The sequence below is a fragment of the Thamnophis elegans genome, chromosome 2 (assembly GCF_009769535.1).
Source record: "Thamnophis elegans isolate rThaEle1 chromosome 2, rThaEle1.pri, whole genome shotgun sequence".
Classification (NCBI taxonomy): Eukaryota; Metazoa; Chordata; class Lepidosauria; order Squamata; family Colubridae; genus Thamnophis; species Thamnophis elegans.
In genome coordinates, this window is record NC_045542.1 from 76,971,596 (window position 1) to 76,994,142 (window position 22,547).

A 22,547-nucleotide genomic window follows, 5' to 3' on the forward strand; every position below is an offset into this window, starting at 1 on the left:
ATGGATTTGCACAATATAGAGATCAGAGAGATTGCCTAAGGGTTTAGAGAAATTGAGCCTTTCCTCTTTCTGCATGAGGAGGCATTGTTTCCACTAGGAATCTAAACATGGAATCTTTCAAGAAATTAAAAACAGCAGATGCAGCATCAGTCACTTAGAAAATCTGTCTGGCGGAGTTTGTATTTTTGAAAAGCTCTACCAAAGTCCAGGTGGCTACGGTTATATTTGTTTGTTTGCAATACTGATTTCTTTTTAATGTAAAAATTCATTTATTATTCTGTGGCTATGTTAATTGTGTCTCTCTCACACACACCCTTTTTATTTTGTTTTAAAGATGCAAATGTTGGACAAATTTCCAATGGAAGGAGGACAGAAGGACCCTAAACAAAGGATAATTCCCTTTTTGCCAGGTTTGTAAGGTGAACAGTATAGTTCTCAATTGAAATATTTTTATATATTTTTTCTATCTGTGTCTGTCGTCTATCATATATTTACTTATCTATCTGTCCCTCCCTCTTTCATACTCTCTCTCTTTGTCAATTAATCTATTATAGATTAATATAGCTCTTTATTTCTCCACTTTTCAATAACAGTAACAGGAGACCTATACTATTTCTGACAAATGGCTGTCCAGTCTCTTCTTAAAAGCCTCCAGTGTTGGGGCACCCACAATTTTCGAAGGCAATTTGTTCCACAGGATGATTGTTCTCACTGTTAGGAATTTTCTTATTTCAAATATATTGACTACAAATTTTGACTTCTCCATCAGATTTGGCCAAATAGTCATGTTAACTAAGTACGACGGGATTTTATGTCAACACATTTAGACATTTGAATGGAGATTTGTGATTAGACTGATATATGCTGATAATGTATCATAGAATTTAGTTACAAGATACTTAGATATTTTGCCTAGGGTGAAATCGGTATGTGGATGATACATAGCTCTTTTTCCCCCTTTCTGAACAGATCATTTTATAATGGAGGAGAGAAAACAAATTGGAAAAAAACCCAGATAAGATTAAAGAACTATGGATGGTTGTTTTAGATCTGATTTTAGTTGGGACTATATACTTGATGAAGATCAGACACTTGGGTATTCTGGGTATTCTGACACATTTCCTGTATGAGAACAAATAGGAGGATAATCTGTGCATTACCATTGCCAATTAGACCGATCCAATTAATTGTAATCTGGTAATGGGATTACTACTAAAATGCATTGCATGTGATGCTGCCTTTAAAGATGCTTTAGAAATTCCAAGTAGAACAAAATGCATCTCCTAAGATCTCCTTATGAAGCTGGATATTCAGAACAGATCACATCAGTACTCAACTGTTTCTGTTTAGGGTCTATGATAATTTGCCATGGCCAACTTGTTGTGTTCAACTCACTAGGGCCAACTCACCATGGGACAACTCACTACAGGACAAGTTACACTAATATCAAAGAAATGGAGGAATAGAATTGTTAAAGAAAGGATGCAAAAAGAGGGACAGAATGACAAACATTAAAATAAATGTGTATTTATTTTAAATAATTGTATTGTTAAATTGTCCCATGGCAAGTTGTCCTGCAGTGAGTCAGTCATGGTGAATTGGCTGCAGAGACTTGGATGTGGTGAGTTGTCCCATTCCATTCTGTTTGTTGCCTTTTTGATTCTATATTGTGTAATCTTCAGAAGGCCATTTTGGGACTATGCGGTATAGTATTTCAGATTTTCAATTGAACGTGATAATGGAAGAAGAGCTCAATATATGTGGGAGTTCTTTAAAATTGTAGTATTAAAAGTACAAAAGAAAAAAAAATATAAGAGGAGAAACTGTGTTTTGAACAAAAATTTGATGGATATCTGAAAAAAGAAAAAAACATATAGAAATATAAAGAGAATTGGGGGGAAAATAGTATAGACAAATATTCTAGAACCGTAGATTTAGTGCCAAGACAACATTTAGAAACAGCTGGGATCAGGAAGAAGATTGATTGATTGATTTTATTATTATCAAGTCATTTTTTTCTCCTAGCAACCACATAGCTTGATTTTTTCCAGAGAAATTGAAGCAAATTCAGAGAATTGCTGTGGAGATGATCTGGGTTCTGGGAGCTAAAACCTACATAGAGGGCTTGAAGGAAATGGGAACATTTGCCATTTAGAAGAGGGTGAGACTGAGGGTATTCCTAAATATTTCGAAGAATGTCACACTGAAGAAATGGGAAATCAATTTTCTTTTACTTGAGAGTGTACATCATGGAATAATAGATTTAAATACCAGATAGCAGGTTCTGATTAGCTAAACCTTCTAATAGTAAGACTAATATATCCTTGAAACCAATGTTGAATTGTCTCATATTTATAAATCAACTGTAGACAACTTTATTTGGGTAGATTAATTTGGAACAGGGAGATAGACCCCATGGTCTGTATGTGATCTTCTAATCCTATGGTTCTCTTTTAGGGTTACAAATAAACTTGTTCACAAATACACAAATACACTTGTTTAGGGTTACAAATATACTATTGACTCTTTTGATTCAGATTGATGGAAGTTGCATATTTGGAGGAATCAAGGCTGGGAAGGGTGGCTTTAAAATTCTGATTCTATTAGGCAACTGAGCACCCAAAATTTCAAATCATTATTCTTCCCCAACTCTCTCCATTGCCACAGTATAGTATCACAGATTTCCAAATAGCCTTATGCTGTTTGAATGTGTGTCTCTTTCGGCTTTATTTCCATTAAAACATTCCATTATGCAATGATGATCTTCCTCAGATATGGGCAGAATTGCAACTTAGTAACCATCATGGTTATTTCCAGGTTGCATTTTAATTCCAGCTGCTCCCTGGATTATGGTAGCAGCAAAGCAAGACTCACTCTGGCATGAGTGCAGAGAAAAAGAGCATGTTGTGTGGTTTTCCATACCAGCAGAATGAAATAGGAGAGATATAACAGCTTGCCAGCATCTCCTATTTGAACAAATAGAAATTACAGTTTGAGTATATTCTGTTTCTGAAGCATTGTAACCTATTTTTGGATAGCTCAGGGAAATTTGTTTCCAAAAAGGTTACGGAAAGGGTACAATTTGTTTGCTTGGTGCCCTCTTTCCTTTTGGGAAGCTTGGAATTTCCCCTTTTTATGGAATTAATTTACAATGGAAAGCAGAGGTGAAGGTGATGCTCTCCCAATTTGAGTTCCCAACAGAATTTGGGGAAATCCATAAAAATAATCACAAATGAGGAATTCAATATACAATATACAAACCTCTGACACCATAAAATCCCAGCAGTGGAATGGACAGCCCCTTCCTTCATTTAAAAAATCCAGTTTGAACCATTGAAATCTGGTATCTGCAATTGTCTGAATGCATCCTTCAAGAAGCCATCAAACTGCTTATATGAGTGTTTCTTCACCTTAGCAACTTTGAGATATATGGATTTAAATTCCCAGAATTCCCCAGGCAGCATGCTGTCTGAGAGCTGAGGTACACATATCTTAAAGTTGCTATGATTCTGATGAGAAACACTTGGCTTATACTCTTAGGAAACTTTGCCTGATGTTCAACCAGAACCTGTTGAATTCCCTCTGCCTTAAATGTTAAGACTTGAAGAAATGTTACCAGCTTCTCTGGCTAAGCAATAGCAATAGCAGTAGACTTATATACCGCTTCATAGGCCTTTCAGGCCTCTCTAAGCGGTTTACAGAGAGTCAGCATATTGCCCCCAACAATCTGGGTCCTCATTTTACCCACCTCGGAAGGATGGAAGGCTGAGTCAACCCTGAGCCGGTGAGATTTGAACCGCTGACCTGCTGATCTAGCAGTAGCCTGCAGTGCTGCATTTAACCACTGCGCCACCTTGGCTAAGACTTGTTTTGAACCTCTGGGAGATCTTTCTTGGCCAAGGAAAGCTTTTATAGGCTGAGGTTATAAATGGTTGGAAATAATCAGACATTCTGTGTTTGGCACTTTTGCAAGGGCAGAATGATGTAGGTCTGCAGTTCCTTGAATCTTCTCCTGTTCATCCACTGGAACAAGTTCTTTTATTTCAAACCCCAAATGGCTGGGAAACTCAAGACAGGAACCAGAGTTTTCTGTATCAGTTGTCACTTACGACTCTTTCTGAATAAAATGTGAAGCAAGAGGGAATAGCTTTTGTGTTTGGTTGCGCAGATGTGCTTGTATATGTATTTTGGGAGCGATAAAGTGTTGGTTTTACAGTAGAGAGCCTGGGCTTCTTTGCATTCCAACTTTCTCCAGTTATCACCCTTCTTATATTCTTCCCTTCTGTGCAGTTTTTCTTTTAATAATACCATACCAACCCTTGAATTTCAGTACCATTGTGGGAATTTGGCTCTTGCTTTATAATTCGAACATGCTGCTTTCTGGGAAGCCTTGGGTAATATTATACATTGTGGTTCCTGACGTCTGAAAAATGTTTCCAGTTATCCTGTCTACCCAGTTGCCTCCAGCTTTTCTTTCTTTTTTCTTTTTGCAAACCTCTAACACATTTAGATTTGAAAATGTCAAATAAATGACTAAATGACTAAATGAAACCTTTGATAGGAAACAAAACAGTCGATCAGCAGCTTTGAGTATCTTTTCTTATCTAAGGAAGGTATTTTTAATGCCATAAATATTTAAAATTACACGTTAAAGAATAGGCTGCAATGATTTTGCTATGATTACTTCACATTATCGTTTGAATGTGAAAGAAATATAAGGAACTGGATAGAAATTGGGAAACATACAAAAATGAACACAAGATAATTGAGCTTGCAAAATTAATTACAGGGAAAAAAATCATGCTTAACTTTAGTCACTTGATTGCCAATCCATGGTTTAGTTACAAAAAACTATTTCTAAGATAGCAGGATTGTTCCTTGCTTTTCCTCATATTTATCTTATTACATTCTTGGCATCTGCATCATAGATCCTGTATTTATTAAATTATTAACTGTTTTGTGTGTGTGTGTGTGTGTGTGTCTGTATAAAATCTACGAAAACAAATTATATTCATAGATTTTCACGAGTGTAGGTATGCTGGACCCGAATACAACAAGACCAGCATATATACTCTGTGTGTGTGTGTGTGTGTGTGTGTGTGTGTGTGTAGATAGATAGACGGGGAGAGAGAGAGAGAGAGAGAGAGAGAATTTAATTTCAATTGAATAAGATGGTACTCTGATAAATGAGAAGACTTTAAGCATCAATAATCTGTAACAACTGATTGCATTTTCATTAAGACAGGTTATAACACTTAAGATTATAATTCTATACCCCAGATAATAAAACTGAGATTTAAACAGTTGAATTGGGCCTCTGTCTTCTGGACAGACTGCTCTTTAAAAAAAATACTGGATTGCTTTATAATATCCTGGAACCAGAGGGCAACTGAGGCTTCAGACAGGATCATGCCTTTGTGGTTCTCTTTACCCATTGGTCCCGATACTCCCCATGGTTTATGGAGGAGCTATGGGTTCTGAAATGGGCTAAGGGAGGGTTAGAGAGCTGCTGGAGGAAAACAAGGATTAGTCTGACAAGACATAACTTAAAGCTGCTATCAAGGCATACCTCATGGCGGTAAGAGTAGCAAAGCACCATTGTTTCTCTACCCTAATTGCATCCATAGGATGTCATCTCGGTGACCTTATTCAAAGAATTCTGGCCAGTGGGATCTAGAAGAGCCATGGCTCCTACCCCTTTACAATATCATACAATAGTTTCTTGAGGTGTGATCTGCACCCACCCTTTTGGCCTTCTGGAAGACCTGAAGACCTGGCTCTCCAACTGTTCTGGGGCCCCAATGAGGGTTCATTATTCTGGAGGTCCTCAATGGACTAAGATTAGAACCCACCTCCCCTTGTGTGCATTTTGCTCCCTTCCATCCCTCTTTATAGATTTTAAACTAATTTAATGTTACTATTTATTGTTTTTATTGTTTTATTTTTTTTAAATCATTGTAAGTCATCTAGAGTTACCCCAGGTGAGATGGGCAGAAGATAAATGGAATGAATAAGATAAATAGATAGATAGATAGATAGATAGATAGATAGATAGATAGATAGATAGATAGATACATACATAGATACATAGATACATACATACATACATACATGCATACATACATACATACATACATACATACATACATACATAATGGAATGTCAGCAACAACATCTACTCAGCCATTTTGTTTAAAGGTTTAATTAATAGAGGAGGAGGAAGATGAAGAGGGAGCACTCTAATTATCATCATTGCACACAATGTTTTGAGGGCAAACATATGAAAAGATATGAAGTGGGGGTGCTTTTCCATCCATCATGATTCCCATGTAGTTTAGAGCCATAGATAATCAGTAATCTAAGATGTCTCTGATCCTGGATGCCACCATCGGTTTTGAACTCCTAATTATGGCACTTCAGCCAAACAGTGATGGCTGGAGGAATTAAAATGATCAAAGTTCAGCACATCTGAAAGACACTTAGATTGCGGAATAATGACCTAAACTAGATATTGGGGGAGGGGGGTGTTTTTAAATTCTAGGAAACAATTCTAGTGTAAACTGGAAATCATTCTTTCCATAAATTGCTTCTTTAGTTAATTGTTTATCAAATGCACATACTTGTTTATAATGAATACACAAAAGCAAAGACTATGATTAAAACACCATATGATTAACACAAAAGTTGGCATATAGAAACGCCTGCATGATTTGTTAAATATGGAAATATATATGCAATATATATGCTAAATATGGAAATATATATTAGGGTGGCATGGAGAGGAAATGCACAAGGGGGGAAATCTGGACTAACCATATACCTAGATCTCGCCAAATTCCTCAGGAAACAACTTTTACACACAGAGCTGAGTCTTCCAAACATTGTCTTCATTGTAATCTAGAGCGTGTTCTCACTAGTAGTTTCCTAAAAAGGCTAAGATGAGTTGCATGGAGAGAAAACTTTGCCCAAATTTGAAGTGTTTACTTTTAGCAGTAAAATTGCCTTGATCTTAGTTAAACCTCTATAAAACAATATTTGAGTGAAGAAATGATTTAACACAGTATGCATGAATAAGTTCAGTCAAATCTATGACCTTTCTTATAAAACCTCAGGTTGACAAGTCCTTACACATAGAGTTTATCCATTCCATTATTTATGTGGTATCCCCACCGCGAGCCATTGTGCTCCTTTCTCCAGTTCTATCCTCACAATAGTAACAGTCTTGTACTTCATAGTTTGAACTGAGTGTGACTACCTCAAAGTTGCCCAAAACTACCATGCTTTTGTGTTGATTTCATCATGCTTTAGACAAAGTCAGAATGTGGCACTCAATCCTATTTAGAACAGCCTGGTGCATTGCATCTATAGGCTCTAAGTAGTGGGGAATCTGCTTAGCTAAGTGCATAATACGGTAGTCCTCAACTTACAACAGTCTACTGAGCGATCTTCCAAAGTTACAACGGCACTGAAAAAAGTTATTTATGACCATTTTTCACATTGCAGCATCCCCATGGTCATGTGATCAAAGCTTGAATGCTTGGCATCTGGTTCATATTTATGATCGCTGCAGTGTCCCGGGGTCATGTGACCACCTTTTGTGACTGACAAGCAAAGTCAACGAGGAAGCCCGTTTCAATTAACAATGATGTTGCTCATTTAGCAACTGCAGCAATTCACTTAACAAGTGTGGCAAGAAACGGGGCAAAATTCACTTAACAAACATCTCTCTTAACAAGATAAATTTTGGGCTCAGTTGTTGTCATAAGTTGAGGACTACTAGTACCTGTGCAAGAAAATATTATTAAAATTTATTAATGCTCCACTTTGCTTGAGTTCTGTGGAGTCTTATGCAACATTTCGTGGTTCATGTTGTACCCAATCTGCAGTGTAGAGAGACTTCTGTTACAATGGCTGTTTTCCATTTCTCTCTCTTGTTCTAACCAACTCCATCCAATAAAACTGGTAAATTTATTTTATTTTATTTATAATGTCGGTTGGCGACCCCCCGGGGGAGGGCGTTCTCTGTAGCTGCTCTGTAGCTGCTCCTATGGGACGATCTCCCCGTGGAGATCCGGACCCTTACTACTCTCCCGGCCTTCCGCAAAGCAATTAAGACCTGGCTCTTCCAGCAGGCCTGGGGCTGTTGATTTATCCAGCCCCATTTTATGTTATGAATGTTGTGTGATTTTAATGACTGTACTTTTTAATTTTTATATGTTCCCCCTCTCTGCTTATCTGTAAGCCGCCCTGAGTCTCTCGAGAATGGGCGGCATACAAGTCCTAAAAAACGTAAATGTAATAAACGTATTTTATTTATTTTGGGTTGTCAAGCATGTATGAGAAAACAAGTATAAGTATGAATATAAGATATAAGCATATAAGTATAAGCAGTATAAATTTATACATAAGAAATGGGTACAAATATATGGGAATAGTAGGACAGGGATGGTAGGCATGCTAGTGCGCTTATACATGCCCCCTTACAGACCTCTTAGGAATTGGGTGAGGTCCATAGTAGACAGTTTAAGTTTAAAGTTTTTTGGGGGGGGGTTGAGGATATAACAATAGAGTTGGGTAGTGCATTCAAGGCATTGACCACTCTGTTGCTGAAGTCATATTTTCTGCAATCGAGTTTGGAACAATTTACTTTGAGTTTGTATCTATTGTTTGCCCGTGTATTATTGCGGTTGAAGCAGAAGTAGTTGTTGACAGGTAGGATGTTGTAGCAGACAATTTTGTGTACTAAGTTTAGGTCAGACCGTAGGTGGCATAGTTGGCCTCTTGTTTGCTGCAGAAGGCCGGTGTCTTTTATTTTTCACTTTTGCCTTTACAGTTTTTTCAAATTTCGCTTCAATTTATTTACCATGTCGCATAATCTGTCAAAATGGTGGCAGCATATGATAATATGTCCTGACACCATATGGGGCCAGAAATGTAAATTCCTAATTGAATTTCCACAAAAAGATGGAAGATTGTGGGTTTCCCTAGGCAGCTTTTAGCCTGGTGTTCTGTCCATTGTAAATAAAAAGCCTGGTCTATATATTTAGTTTGATGTTAACAGGAGGCAGCGCCACGTTTTATGTGTTGAGCATTGTTTGAAACTATAGCCGTCAGGCATATCTGCCAGTTCCTGGCAACCATCCGTTCGTTCGGGAAAGGAATTGTGTCCATATGTTTAAAAGTGAATCAGCGCCAAGAGTGTCTAGGTGAAATTTGAGAAGTGATGAATAGCAAATTACTTTCAAAAGGGTAAAGTGGGGTGGGGGTGGGGATGGATGGATAATACAATGGTATAAAATCCCTTTATGAGCTGAGAGACTTCTGTGTGTAAGGGGTGGAACATTTATTCTCTACCCAAGGGAAAGAAAGTCATTCCCCCACCCCACAAAAAAAAGAGCAAGGATTGTGTCATTGATGCAATGATATTACTCAGATAAACAGGCCCCAATCTTGTAGATGAGTTTAAAGGCTGTAGTTTTAAAACATTTATTAACTTTTATCTGAAAAGGAGAAAAAAAATCCAACAAAAGCTGTGTGACAGATTTCATCTGTTGTGATCATGGGAACTTTGAGTTACCTGGACGAGTCCCTGTAAACCATAGGCTTCCCTGTTACCTATTATTATTATTATTATTATTATTATTATTATTATTATACAACTGTATCACAGCGGCCAGTTGTTTCGGCGGATTTGGCATTGGTTACTAGTCGGGCCCCACCCAGGGGCCTAGGACATCGTAACGTATTTTCGTAATATGCGTGCAGATCCAAGCAGTGCGGCTTTTTGCATTTGACTGATGGTGATTTTGTCAATTTTTAACTGTTTTAAATGTAATTCCAGTGCTTTTGGAATAGCACCCAGTGTGCCAATTACCACTGGAATTACCACTGCTGGTTTGTGCCATAGTTGTTGAATTTCGATTTTTAAGTCCTGGTATTTTGCGATTTTTTCATGTTCCTTCTCGGCGACCCTGCTATCACCTGGTATTGCAATATCTATGATTGTAACCTTGTTTTTCTCAACCAGTGTGATGTCTGGTGTATTATGCACCAGTATTTTGTCCGTTTGTATACAGAAATCCCACAAGATCTTGACCATCTGATTTTCGGTGACTTTTTCAGGCTGATGTTCCCACCAGTTTGTTGCTGTTTTAATATTAAAATTTTTGCACAAATTCCAATGGATCATTTGTGCTACTGAATTGTGCCGCAATTTATAATCAGTCTGCGCGATTTTTTTACAGCAGCTGAGTATGTGATCAACAGTTTCATCAGCTTCTTTGCAAAGTCTGCATTTGGCATCATCAGAGGATTTTTCGATTTTGGCCTTGATGGCATTTGTGCGGATAGCTTGTTCTTGCGCAGCCAGGATTAGTGACTCTGTTTCTTTCTTTAATGTACCTGTTGTTAACCATAACCAAGTTTGTTCACTGTCCACCTTATCTTTTATTTTTTCCAGAAATTGGCCATGCAGTGCTTTGTTCTGCCAACTCTCCATTCTTGATTTTATCACATCTTTTCTGTATTCTTGTTTTGTCTGTTGGGCCTTCAGTAGATTTTTGTTCTTTACTTCGATTAATAGATGTTCTTGACTTTCTTTTAAATAATCAGCCAGTGCATGTTTTTCTTCTTCAACTGTTTGCTTCACTTGTAATAATCCTCTGCCACCTGATTTTCGGGGCAGATATAGTCTATCAGTATCACCACGTGGATGTAAACTGTAGTGCATTGTCATTAGTTTCCTGGTTTTTCGGTCCAAAAGGTCCAAATCAGCTTGTGTCCAGTTAACTATACCAGCTGTGTATCTTATAACTGGTATTGCCCAGGTATTTATGGCCTTGATTGTATTTCCACCATTCAATTTAGATTTCAAAATTTTCCTAACTCTGTTGGTGTACTCTCGCCTGACAATAGTTTTTACTTCTCCATGCTTGATGTTATCCAACTGCAGAATGCCTAAGTATTTGTAGGCTTCATTTTCATTGCATTTAATTAGTTGGCCATTGGGCATTTCAATTCCCTCACATGCAGTGATTTTGCCCCTTTTTATGGATACAGTGGCGCATTTTTCCATGCCAAACTGCATTGAAATATCGGGGCTGAATACTCGGACTGTGTTTGTCAATGATTGGATTTCTATTTCTGACTTTCCATAGAGTTTCAAATCATCCATATATAGTAAATGCGATTTTTTTTCAGCTTCTTTGGCTGTTTGGTAGCCTAATTTCATTTTTTTTAAGATTACTGATAGTGGGATCATTGCGATGATGAAGAGAAGAGGTGAAAGTGAATCACCCTGGAAAATTCCTCACTTGATATTAACCATTCCGTAGATCTCATTCCCTACTGCCAACTCAGTTCTCCATTGTTTCATCGCCTTTTCAGTAAAGGATGTAATATTTTTGTTAATGCCAGTTGTTTCTAAGCATTTTATGATCCAACTATGTGGCAGTGAGTCAAATGCCTTTTTGTAATCAATACAGACCATATTCAAGTTCGTTTTTCTGTTCTTACAATTTTCTAATATCATTTTATCAATTAGGACCTGATGTTTTGTGCCCCTGCTCCTTCTTTTGTTGCCTTTTTGCTCTACTGGCAAGATGTTGTTTGTTTCCAAATAATCCATCATGTTATCTGCAATAATGCCTGTGAGTAATTTGAAGGTTGTTGGCAAGCATGTTATTGGTCTGTAGTTTTCAGGTGTTGTTCCTTTAGTTGCATCTTTCTGAATCAAGTATGTTTTTCCAGTTGTCAACCATTCATCAATTTGGCCCTTTTGTAAAATTTCATTCAGTTGCCTGGCCAATATTGCATGTAAACTGGTCAGATATTTGAGCCAGAAACCATGTAATTGGTCCTTTCCAGGTGATGTCCAATTCTTTACCTTTTTAACTCGATTTTTGACCATCTCGGTTGTTATTTCTAATACTTGCATTTGTTTGTTGCCAATGCTTTTCTCAAAGTCACGTATCCACTTTGCTTCCTTATTGTAGTCCTTTGCATTTTCCCACAATTCTTTCCAGAATTCAACTGTGGCCTGCTTTTCTGGTTTTTCACTTTTGGTGTCACCATTCACATTAAGACTTTGATAAAAACGCTGTTGATCTGATCGAAATTGCTGATTTTGTTTATATTGGATGATTCGTGCCTCATATCTTTCAATTTTTCTAGCTGTTGCTGTTATCTGCTGTTTTACAATCTCTACAGCTTCATTGATGTTTCTTGTATCCAATCTATATCTTCTGATTAGCCGATCTATGGTTTTGTTGTTTTTAAGCCGTTGCTCTTGCATGTTCTTTAAGTTACTAGCATCTGCCCTTAATTTTTTGACTTTTTGTTCTAATCGGATTTTCCACTTTGGCTTTGATGCTTTTTCTGTTGTGTGACTAGGTATTTTGATTTTAATGCCTAGTTCATTAGTGACTATTACAGCTGTGCTGTACATTAACTGGTTCGTTTTCAAGATGGATCCCGATTCAATTGTTGAAAACACTGCATTAACCATTTTCATGAAAGGGGCCAAAATTTTCTTAGGCACTGTTTTTAGTGATGGTAAACGTTGCCTTTCCTCATTAAGCAGAAAATGCTCCATGATCTTATCCTTCAATTCTTTTTGTTTTTGAGTTAGTTCATCAGTTGGTTCAGTGATAACTGGTTCTAGTGGTGGTGATGTTATTTCCCCCCCCCCCCGAGAGCTTCTTCTGGGAGTTCTACTATAATGTCTTTAGTTGTGTCTTGAATATCAGTTATTTCCGCTTGTGATATTGTTTATTTGGTTTTGCAATTTGCCTGAATTTCCTCAAGTTCAACTTCACTAAACACTTTATTCCGTATAATAAATCGCCTTTGATCTGCTAGTCGTTGTTCACTAATATTTGAATCTGGATATTGTTCTTTCCATAATTCATACATTCGCTTTAAATAACCTCTTTTTTCTGGCTCTGAGTTGTAGTAGCAGGCCGTTATGGCACGGTTTTCATCTGCACTATATTTTTGTCGTTTTGTTGGCTAGTCCACTTGTAGCCCACTTGTTGACGGATGTCCAGGGACCCCAACATCCGCCGTGGCCCTTGTTAACCCACGCGACGACTGATGTGGTATAAAATTTTTATTCATTTCTTTCACCATATTGTATGGGTTGGCGGGGGTTTTTTATGGGGCCAGTTGCCAACCTGAACCCAACCCTCCTTTCTCATCCGGGCTTGGGACCGGCAACGGCGGAGTTGTTGTTATTGTTGTTGTTGTTATTATTATTATTATTATCCTCACCATCTACTCAATATAATAGTTACTCTATATGCTGACTCTGTAAACCACTTGGAGGTGTGTGTAAAGCACTGTGAAGCAGTATATAAGTCTTAAGTGCTATTGCTACTGGTACTGCTAGTGCTTTAATGCAGACCAGCTTTCCACTAGGTGATAGATCAGGGATGTCAAACTGGTGTCACATGCTGACCATGCCCATCCCAGGTCTGCGAAGGGAAAAACGTGAAATGTCATGTAACGGCAACGGGACGCCACCCATTGTGAGATGGTCTTTTTCTTGCTGAATCACTGTCTATATTGCATAGTGCTGAAAAATTGCAAGAGGAAGGGTTTGTCATTCAAAATATAGTTCTATGTGTTGTAAAATGTCCATTCCCTTTTTGGAAATGCATTGCTTCATGCAAGGAACTGGATTTATGGGGACAATACAATTCAAACTGGTAGTTGAAGTGACCATACGACTGGTATCTGGAACCTCTGCAGCAATTAACCCTTGTCAGATGGCCATTCCCCACAAACATAAGTATAAGGGTGCTAAAAATAGCAATAGCACTAAGAGTTATATACAGCTTCATAGTGCTTTTACAGCCCTTTCTAAGCAGTTTACAGAGTCAGCCTCTTGCCCCCAACAATCTGGGTCCTCATTTTACCCACCTAGGAAGGATGGAAGGCTGAGGTAACCTTGAGCTGGTTAGGATTGAACTCCTGGCAGTCAACTGAATTTGCCTGCAATACTGCCAGGAGTGCTAACACCATTGTGCTACCACAGCTCATAAATAAGTTAGCATCATTGTTATTTAAAACCATACAAAAGAAAAAGAAGTAACACTTCTCAAGTTGCATTAAAACACATTTCTTAAGGATAATCCACTATTTGTGCTTTTTGATATAGATCTATGACTGGAAGAAGGGGTGGCAAGTTCAAAGAGGTGGCTAGTGGGATGGGTTAACCATTTGTCAAAACCTTTCCATCTCCTTTAGTGTTCTTATTATCTGTCAAACCCAGGCAGCTGGGGAAAAGTACACTGCCTGCTGTTGCATCTAGCAATCTTCATGCTATTTTAGCAACTGGAGAGGTCCTGCCTGCCTGCTTTCTGTAAAGCAAACTGCTTCTGGCTGTCCTGGTCTACTCTTTTCTCCAGCATTCATAGTGTTGCTACTCCTCCCCTGATGTCATGTCGGACTAGTAGCATAGACCAAAGTGACCATAGAAGAAAACTGGCAATCGGGGTGGGGGGTGGCAGGATGCCAGTAGGAGATGATAAATTTCACCCCTGTGGGCGTTCTTGTCAAAGCTTCACAAATCATACAATACAGTCAGGCTTTACTGTAAATTGCCTATTGTGTGTTTTTTTAAAAAGAAAATAGAGTCAGGAGAAGGTAGAAAACACTGCTTCTATATCAGATCAGGAAACATAGTAAAGTTGGATTATCTCTGCTCTTAGCTGGATAGGAGAGAAATTCTGCAGAAATACTGGAGAGGAGAAGTATTCCTTGAGACATATCTTTAAGAAACAATTAATGAGATATTTTCAGGCTGCAGTTAAGATAGGTCCTGTTAGAGCTTGTGTGATATTTTTACCCATGGAGTTTTGTGCTTGTATGTCCAGGAACTCTGATGGAACCTAAATTTGGACTAAGTTTGATGTTGTGCATTCATCCATTCAAACTGCCTTGCAATTTATAAGTAATTGTATCTATGGAGAATGCTTCATAAGGTTGCCTTTTATTTTGTAATAGGAATGAACATCATTCTGGGTCTTTAAAAGCTTTTCACTTTTCACTTTCCACTCTCCATCTCCTCTCTGTTTAGAAGTAGCTTGTGGAAAAATGTAGCTTTATAAGCAGTTTCTTATTTAAGATAGGTAAAAGAAAGCAAAATATAAATGGTTGAATGGAAGAATGTTATATAGTCTAGAATTAATGTTATATTAGTCTTCCTTGCCCTGGTTTCTTTCAAGCCTGAAGCGGTTAAGTCATCAAAGCCCCATCATGTGCAGAAGTCTGCTCCAGATGTTGATCTGGGCATTGCACTTTCAGTGTATGCAACAAGGTGTTGTGTAGATACTCATTAGTGTTTTTTTAAGCTAGAGTCTATGCAGAATTTTAAGAACTGGAAGATTCTAATCTCTTTCAAATTAGCTTCTTACCATTTCTGCCTACAGAAAGCTATTCTGAGTATGCATAATAAAATAATTAAAGTAAATCACTGGTTTACGTTCATATAAGAGGAAAATAACCTTGGCTATATGTCCCTCTCTTTTTAAGTAAATTTGCCTAAACCTTAAGGGTGAAATGTGCTGTCACTGTATATCTTAAAAAACATTTTGTGGTTTTCTAGAGACCAAGTCTACATTTATGATAATGACAGAGTTCTTCTTCCCAAAAACGAAGAAGAAAACATCTTCTATTGTTGAGTGTCTTTTTGGCTTCCTACCAACTCTGTCCTGTGCCTTCATTTGTCAAGTCAAAGTCTGAAATATTTTACCCTGCTTTATATATGCATGAACTGGTCAAGAGGTGTATCAGAGATTAATGCTGCAGTACCTTTTTTTTACATTTTATTGGAAATTAAAAATGTCTGTAAACTTAGAAACACCTTAATTGAACATATTTTTTTGAAATATAGCAGTGATACATTTGGTACTTGTGTTCTTTGACAGAGGATCAGATAAATTGGTAAAGAAAGCAGCACCAGCATGTCTGTCATCAGCTAAAAATATGACAAGTGCATTCTGCTTTCTGTAAGACCTTAAAGAGCCCTGGTGCTTTTTATATGTTGTCTGCTGCCTTAAAATAATGTAAATTGTAAGGAAAGCAGCATCTGTGGATTAGAAGAAATAGCCCTAACATTCCACATTGCAGTGGAGACATGAGCATGCATTACTCTGATTGCTTGTGCAAATGGCAAGCAAGATTAACTGGCCATTTACTTTGATTGCCTGAATGGTTTATGGGTACATCAATAAGAAGATATGGGTTGTAAATTTTAATTTACTTCTGCTGGCTGTGAATCTCTGATAAGCCAACTTAGATGCTTTTGGACTTCTAAATATAAACTAAATTGTTTTAAACCAACTCACTGGAAAACTAACTTACTATTAAACAATTTATCAGAGAAATATTTAAAGTTATAACGGTGATTTTATAGAATTTGAAATCAGTTCTGGCCAATTATATAAAGCAGGGTTTCCCTCCTTTCCGTGGCAATTAAATTTATTCCATATAGGAAAAGAGGACAAATATCTTAAAGTGTCTCCTGGAAGGAATACTTTAAAATCACTTTTGACAAGATGGCCCAGTTAGATCTGAATGTCTACATTTGTTTTCACAAGAAATAAATCTAGTGCCTTATAGATAATGCTGGCATTTCAAGGTGTTCCTTTGGCCTTTAAAGCCTTACATGTTACATGGCCAAGTTATCAGAGGGACTGCCTCTCTGTTACATCTACTCGTCCCATTAGGTTTAGCAGGGCAGGCAAGTTGTGGGTTCTGCCTGCTAAGGAGTGGCATCTGATGGGACCTAGAAGATGAGCTTTTTCTGCCATAGCATCTACTCTGGAATATCATCACCCTGGAGGTGTGATTGGCCCCAATCTTAGTGATCTTCCAGAAATCTCTTAAAGTGAGTGAGTGAGTGAGTGAGTGAGTGAGTGTCTGTGTGTGTGTTCAATAGACCCAGGGATCTTCTGGTAACAGGGAGCCTGCATATTGGTTTTGTTACAGGTAGTCCTCAACATATAACCCTAATGGAGCCTGCCTATGTTGTAATAATCATAAAAGAGCTATGTCACATGACCAATTTGGTAATCTTTTTTGAGGCAGTTGTAACGTCAAATGGTTGCTAAGCAATCATTCATAAGTTGAGGACTACCTGTATGTGTAAGATCGTGTATTCTCTCACGATCTTATTTCTATTTATGCCTAATTGTTTTGATTTTTTTTTAAAAAAAATAATGCTTTATTTGCTGGTTTTACTGTGCATCCCTAGAGTCGCAAAAAAAAAAATGAAAATAAACCAACCAACAAAAAACAAAGAAGTTGGGGCAGTGATGAAATTCATTTTTTTTAACTACCGGTTCTGTGGGCGTGGCTTTGTGGGCGTGGCAGGGGAAGGATATTGCAAAATTCCCATTCCCTCACCACTCCTGGGGCCAGTCAGAGGTAATATTTGCTGGTTCTCCGAACTACTCAAAATTTCCGCTACCGGTTCTCCAGAACCTGCCAGAAACTGCTGCATTTCACCCCTGGGTTGGCCATAAGGATTGATAAATGTCAAAAATATGTCTATGTTCTGCTAAGTCATGTCTTTTAAAATAGGGTGGGTAGGTAGGTAGGTAGGTAGGTAGGTAGGTAGGTAGGTAGGTAGGTAGGTAGGTAGGTAGGTAGATAGATAGATAGATAGATAGATAGATAGATAGATAGATAGATAGATAGATAGATAGATAGATAGATGATAGATAGATACTATTAGCTTTTTAATAACAATCTCCTTGAAATATGAAAAAAATTGTGAGAAAGAAATTTGTTTTCAGATTGAGCATTAAGCTGCTACAATTTGCAAATGATTGTTTACTTAATTACTTTTAGATATGGTTTAATGTGCTTTTTATATATAAAGAAGCATTGCTATTTTATAGGTTGACATTTTAAACCATATTTTTTATTGTATACTCCTGAAATCTTCCTAGGGGGATGTAAAAAATATTGTAAATAAATGAATGAATTATGTATTCTAATGGGGCATACGTGCCTTCTAATTGTATTCTATTAGTATCTGTTGGCTGGGTTTAAATAATATTTTCCTGCTCCGTTGGCCTCCTGTGGTTCTTAGAATTACAGATGACTGGTTAGGAAGTCCAAACCATCTGGAACTCCAATATACTATATTGGCGAAAACTGGTGTAAGAAAACTGTAAGGTTCTCTAGGAGAACTGGGTATATCTGCAATGCACTTACAATGGTTCCATTTGCAATTTCCATTTCATTATACTGACAAATTGATACAAACGTTATTTTGCTTTTCACTGATTAATTCCATATTATTTTGGGGTATGCATCTAAAAGTTTGATGTACTCTGTGTCCTGTTACTATTATGTATATCTGAAAGAACTGTCTAATAGTTTTCCCAGAGGGCTATTTTGGAAATAACTTGTAATGGAGAGAAAAATATCCCACTTCCATCCTCAAAGCCACATATTTCCCAGAAGATCCAAGTTTCTAAAATTTTCAGTTATCATAGATATGAATAAAATAACTCTGTCTTTGAACATTTATATGTGAATGCCCTTCTGCCTTTTCCCAGTCTGGTGCCTTCCCAATGTGTTTGAGTTTCAACATTGGAAAAGGCCCATTTATATGATTGCTGTGAAAAGTATATTCATATACAATTGACTAGGAATTGTTATCACCTTAAAGTTTGCAGAAGAGTGAGTTTCTAATAAACAACTAATAACTTTGTTCTTTCTTTATGTTATTTATCACAGGCAAAATTCTCTTCCGCCGAAGCCACATCCGTGATGTTGCTATTAAACGTCTTATACCCATTGATGAATATTGTAAGGTATGGATATCTTTTATTAGTTTGATCAGGGCACCACTTTTAACATATGGCTCCTTATTATGCACAATCATCATTACTGGTTCATATTTACACATTTTCATGTGATCTGGAATGTCACTGCTGTTCATTCAGTGGTTGTGTACATCTGGTTAGAAGGTATTACCAATAGTAGAAGCTTACTTTATAAAGACTTGGAATTGAGGGGAGGGAGAGACACACCCGGTTTTATCCCCAAAATCCAACTACTACTTGTATGGTCATCTATGAGAGAGATGGGCAGTTGAAAAGTTTTATAAGTGTGTGTGTGTGTGTGTGTGTGTGTGTGTGTGTCCCAGAATTCCAAACTGTCCAGATAATCAAAATTGTAGGCCATTTCAGTTAGTATAGAGGTAAATCAAAGAGCTGTATTTGTTTGTTTCAGGAATACTACAGCTTTATAGAATGTCTATGTAAATGTTAAATAATTGTGTATTTTCTCTCATTAGATCCTTTGGGCCTTTGTAATGCATAATGGAAATGCTGATTTATTATTAATATATCATTAGATTCATTCGGTATTTGAAATTCGCTATTAAAGGCTGAATTATGGTGAATACATTGTCCTTAGAACCGTATCAGTAAGTAGATGACATAATGATTCTATTAATGCCAAGCCAATAAAATTCTAATTTGCCTCATTTATTACTCAATCACTTATCATCAAACTTATTCCTCGATAGATCTTAGCTGAAAGATGAAGGCAACTTCCCTTCTCAGCTAGAGAGAAGTTACTTCCATTAGATTGCTCTATTTTCCCACTGCTGAAAGTAATTCACATTATATCCTTCAAATAATTGCATTTATAATACAGTTACTACTCATTTACAGGGGTCCCAAATCTATTTGGGTGGTGGACACATTTGGAATTTTGATTAAGTCTAAAATTATTGTCTGGAATGCACATGGATGTGTGTGAATGAATGTCTGTCTTGCTTATTATAATCTCTGTTTCATGGGAAGACAAATTATAGAGGTATAAAGGTACATAATTTGCCTGAGATTATGAATATGTATATGTATATCTCAGTCTAAAAAGGTTTGGTACTTAATGCAAGGTAAATCTGCTCCTTATTTCAGGTAAGGAATTTCCACTGTATACAATTCTAAAGGGGAACGAAGCAAGAAAGGAAGGTTGATAGTTTGTGTGCCATCAAGTCAGTATTAGCTTTTAGTGACCTCATAGATTCTTTTACATAATGACTTGCCCCTAATCTGGCCCTTCAGGTTTTCCAGTGGTGAAAAACAAATGTAGTTGGCATGTATTTTGAACTTCGAAAAAAGGAGCAGATTTTAGTATAATTAGGGTAATGATTAATCATTTATTTATTTATAAAATTTATAACTGCCCATCTTATTTCAAGGCAACTCTTGCACTCCCCCCCCAAAAAAAAACAGTAAGAAAAGGAGCACAGATAGGTGGCATTTCCTAAAGAAGGAGAGACAAAATGCACAATTGCAAACAATTTCAGTGATGAAAAAAATGGAGGACCACAGAAGAAGCCACAATGGCCATGCAAAGCAAAAATCTGAACAGAAAAAGGACACATCTAGTAAAGGAAAAGAGGGCTGGATCAAGAAGGAAGAATACAGGGAACTGATCTAGAACTGTAGAGTGAAAGTTGGGAAAATGAAATATCCTGATGAGTCAGGTGAAATATTTAAGACTAAAAAGGCTGTTTCAAATGTCTTCAAAACTAATTGAAAAGGATCTGTATATAAAGAAAAACCAGAGCTAGACAATTATGCCGAAGCTGTTCTACCATAAACTTATGAACAATAGGATGATTGTTCATAAGGGGGGCAAGAGAAAAGCTTGAGCATGGTAGAAACCTGTTCAGGGATACTTCTTTGGAAAAATAAATCTGTAGGATCAGATGAATTGTAGCTTTGCATTCTGAAGAAAGTAGCTGGTGGTATAGCCAAACTCTTATGCATTTAGCTTTGAGAAATCCTGAAGGACTGATGAAGTGCCAGATGACCAGAAGAAAGCAAGTAGATGTTCCTTTTTTCAAAAAGAGAACAAAGGGAGATTCACAAAGTATAGATCTGTCAAGTCTGACATCAATACCTGGGAGGATTGTAGAGCAGACCATAAAGAGATCGGAGTGTAAGTGTCTTCACAACAATGCAGTATTTACCTGTGGTAAAGAACTAATCTTTCCAGATTAACCTTATCTCGTGTATCGATTGGGTGCCTTTGATAGATTGTGCTAATGCTATTCACCTAATGTATGTTGACTTCAGCAATGCCTTGATGAAGTACGATGTCTAATGGGATGTTAATTCACAATCTGATTTTGTATGCTCTAGGGATAGAGATAACTTTCAAGTGAAATTATTGCTGGCTTGAAAATCATAGTTGACTTGCTCCCTATCACATTGGAGAATGCTATCTATCTCCTCAAGGTGCAGTCCTAGGTTTTCAACTGTTTTAATATTTTTATTACTGATCTGGATGCACGGAAGGAATGCTTACAGTTTTGCAAGTGGCACAAAATTGAATGGGTTTGCAAATTCCTCTAGGATCTTGATGGGCTAGAGAAATGGCCTGAACTTTTTTTTAATGAAATTTAATGAAGACAAATACAAAATTCTTGAAAAATAAAAACAAAAACATGGCTATTGGATGGGAGATATGTGAATTGGATTACTTTCAATCAACCAATCAATCAGAATAGAGCTGGAAGGCACCTTGGAAGTCTTCTAGTCCAACCCCCTACTCAAGCAGGAGACCTTATACTACTTCAGACATGTGACTGTCCACCCTCTTCTTAAAAATCTCCAGTGATGAAACACCCACAACTTCTGAAGTTTCTCCTTAATTCCAGATCGCTGCTCTTCTTGATTAGATTCCAACCATTGTTTCTTGTCCTGCCTTCTGGTGCTTTGTTGCCATTCCTTTTTGTTGCCACCTCTTAAATACTGGAATACTGCTATCTTGTCCCCACTAGTCCTTCTTTTCTCAAGACTAGTCAAAGCCAATTCCTGCAACCATTCTTCATATGTTTTAGTCCCCAGGCCTTTAATCATCTTAATTGCTCTTCTTTGCACCTTTTCCAAAGTCTCAACATGTAATGTAGTGACCAAAACTAGATGCAGTATTCCATGTATGGCCTTACTAAGGTTTTATAAAATGGTACTATTACTTCACTTGATTTTGGTTTATGCCTCTATTTATATAACCAAGGATTGTATTAGTTTTTTTGGCTGCTGCCACACACTGCTGGCTCATATTTAAGTGATGGTCTACTAGGACTCTTAAGTCTCTCTCACAGTTATTGCTTTTGAGCCAGGTTTTCCCTAATCTGCACTTGTACCTTTAATTTATTCTGCTTAAGTGTAAAACCTTGCTTTTCTCCACATTCAATTTCATTTTGTTGGATAGGACCCATTGTTCAAGTCTGTCAAGATCTGTTTGGATCCTGAGCTTGTCTTCTGGGGTGTTGGCTATTACTGCCAGCTTAGTGTCATCCGCAAATTTGATGAGTTCCCCTTCTATTGTGTCATCTAAGTCAGTTATGAAGATATTAAAGAGTACTGGGCCTAAGATGGAATATTGTGGTGCCCCATTGCTTACTTCTCTCCATCTAGATGTAGTACCATTAAAGATGACTCATTGAGTATGGTTTGTCAGCCAGTTACAAATCCATCTGGTGGTGATGCTGTCTATCCCACATT

General features: G+C 37.3%; 1 protein-coding gene across 2 annotated transcripts in view; it reads left to right on the plus strand.

Annotated features, from left to right (window-relative positions):
* SH3PXD2B (SH3 and PX domains 2B) overlaps positions 1-22,547 on the plus strand; it is a 136,411-nt gene that overhangs the window by 61,740 nt on the left and 52,124 nt on the right. For both annotated transcript variants that reach the window (XM_032210310.1, XM_032210311.1), the window contains exons 3-4: positions 335-410; positions 18,754-18,830. In XM_032210310.1, coding sequence (XP_032066201.1) covers positions 335-410; positions 18,754-18,830 — 153 coding nt within the window. The remainder of the gene's footprint in view (positions 1-334; positions 411-18,753; positions 18,831-22,547) is intronic.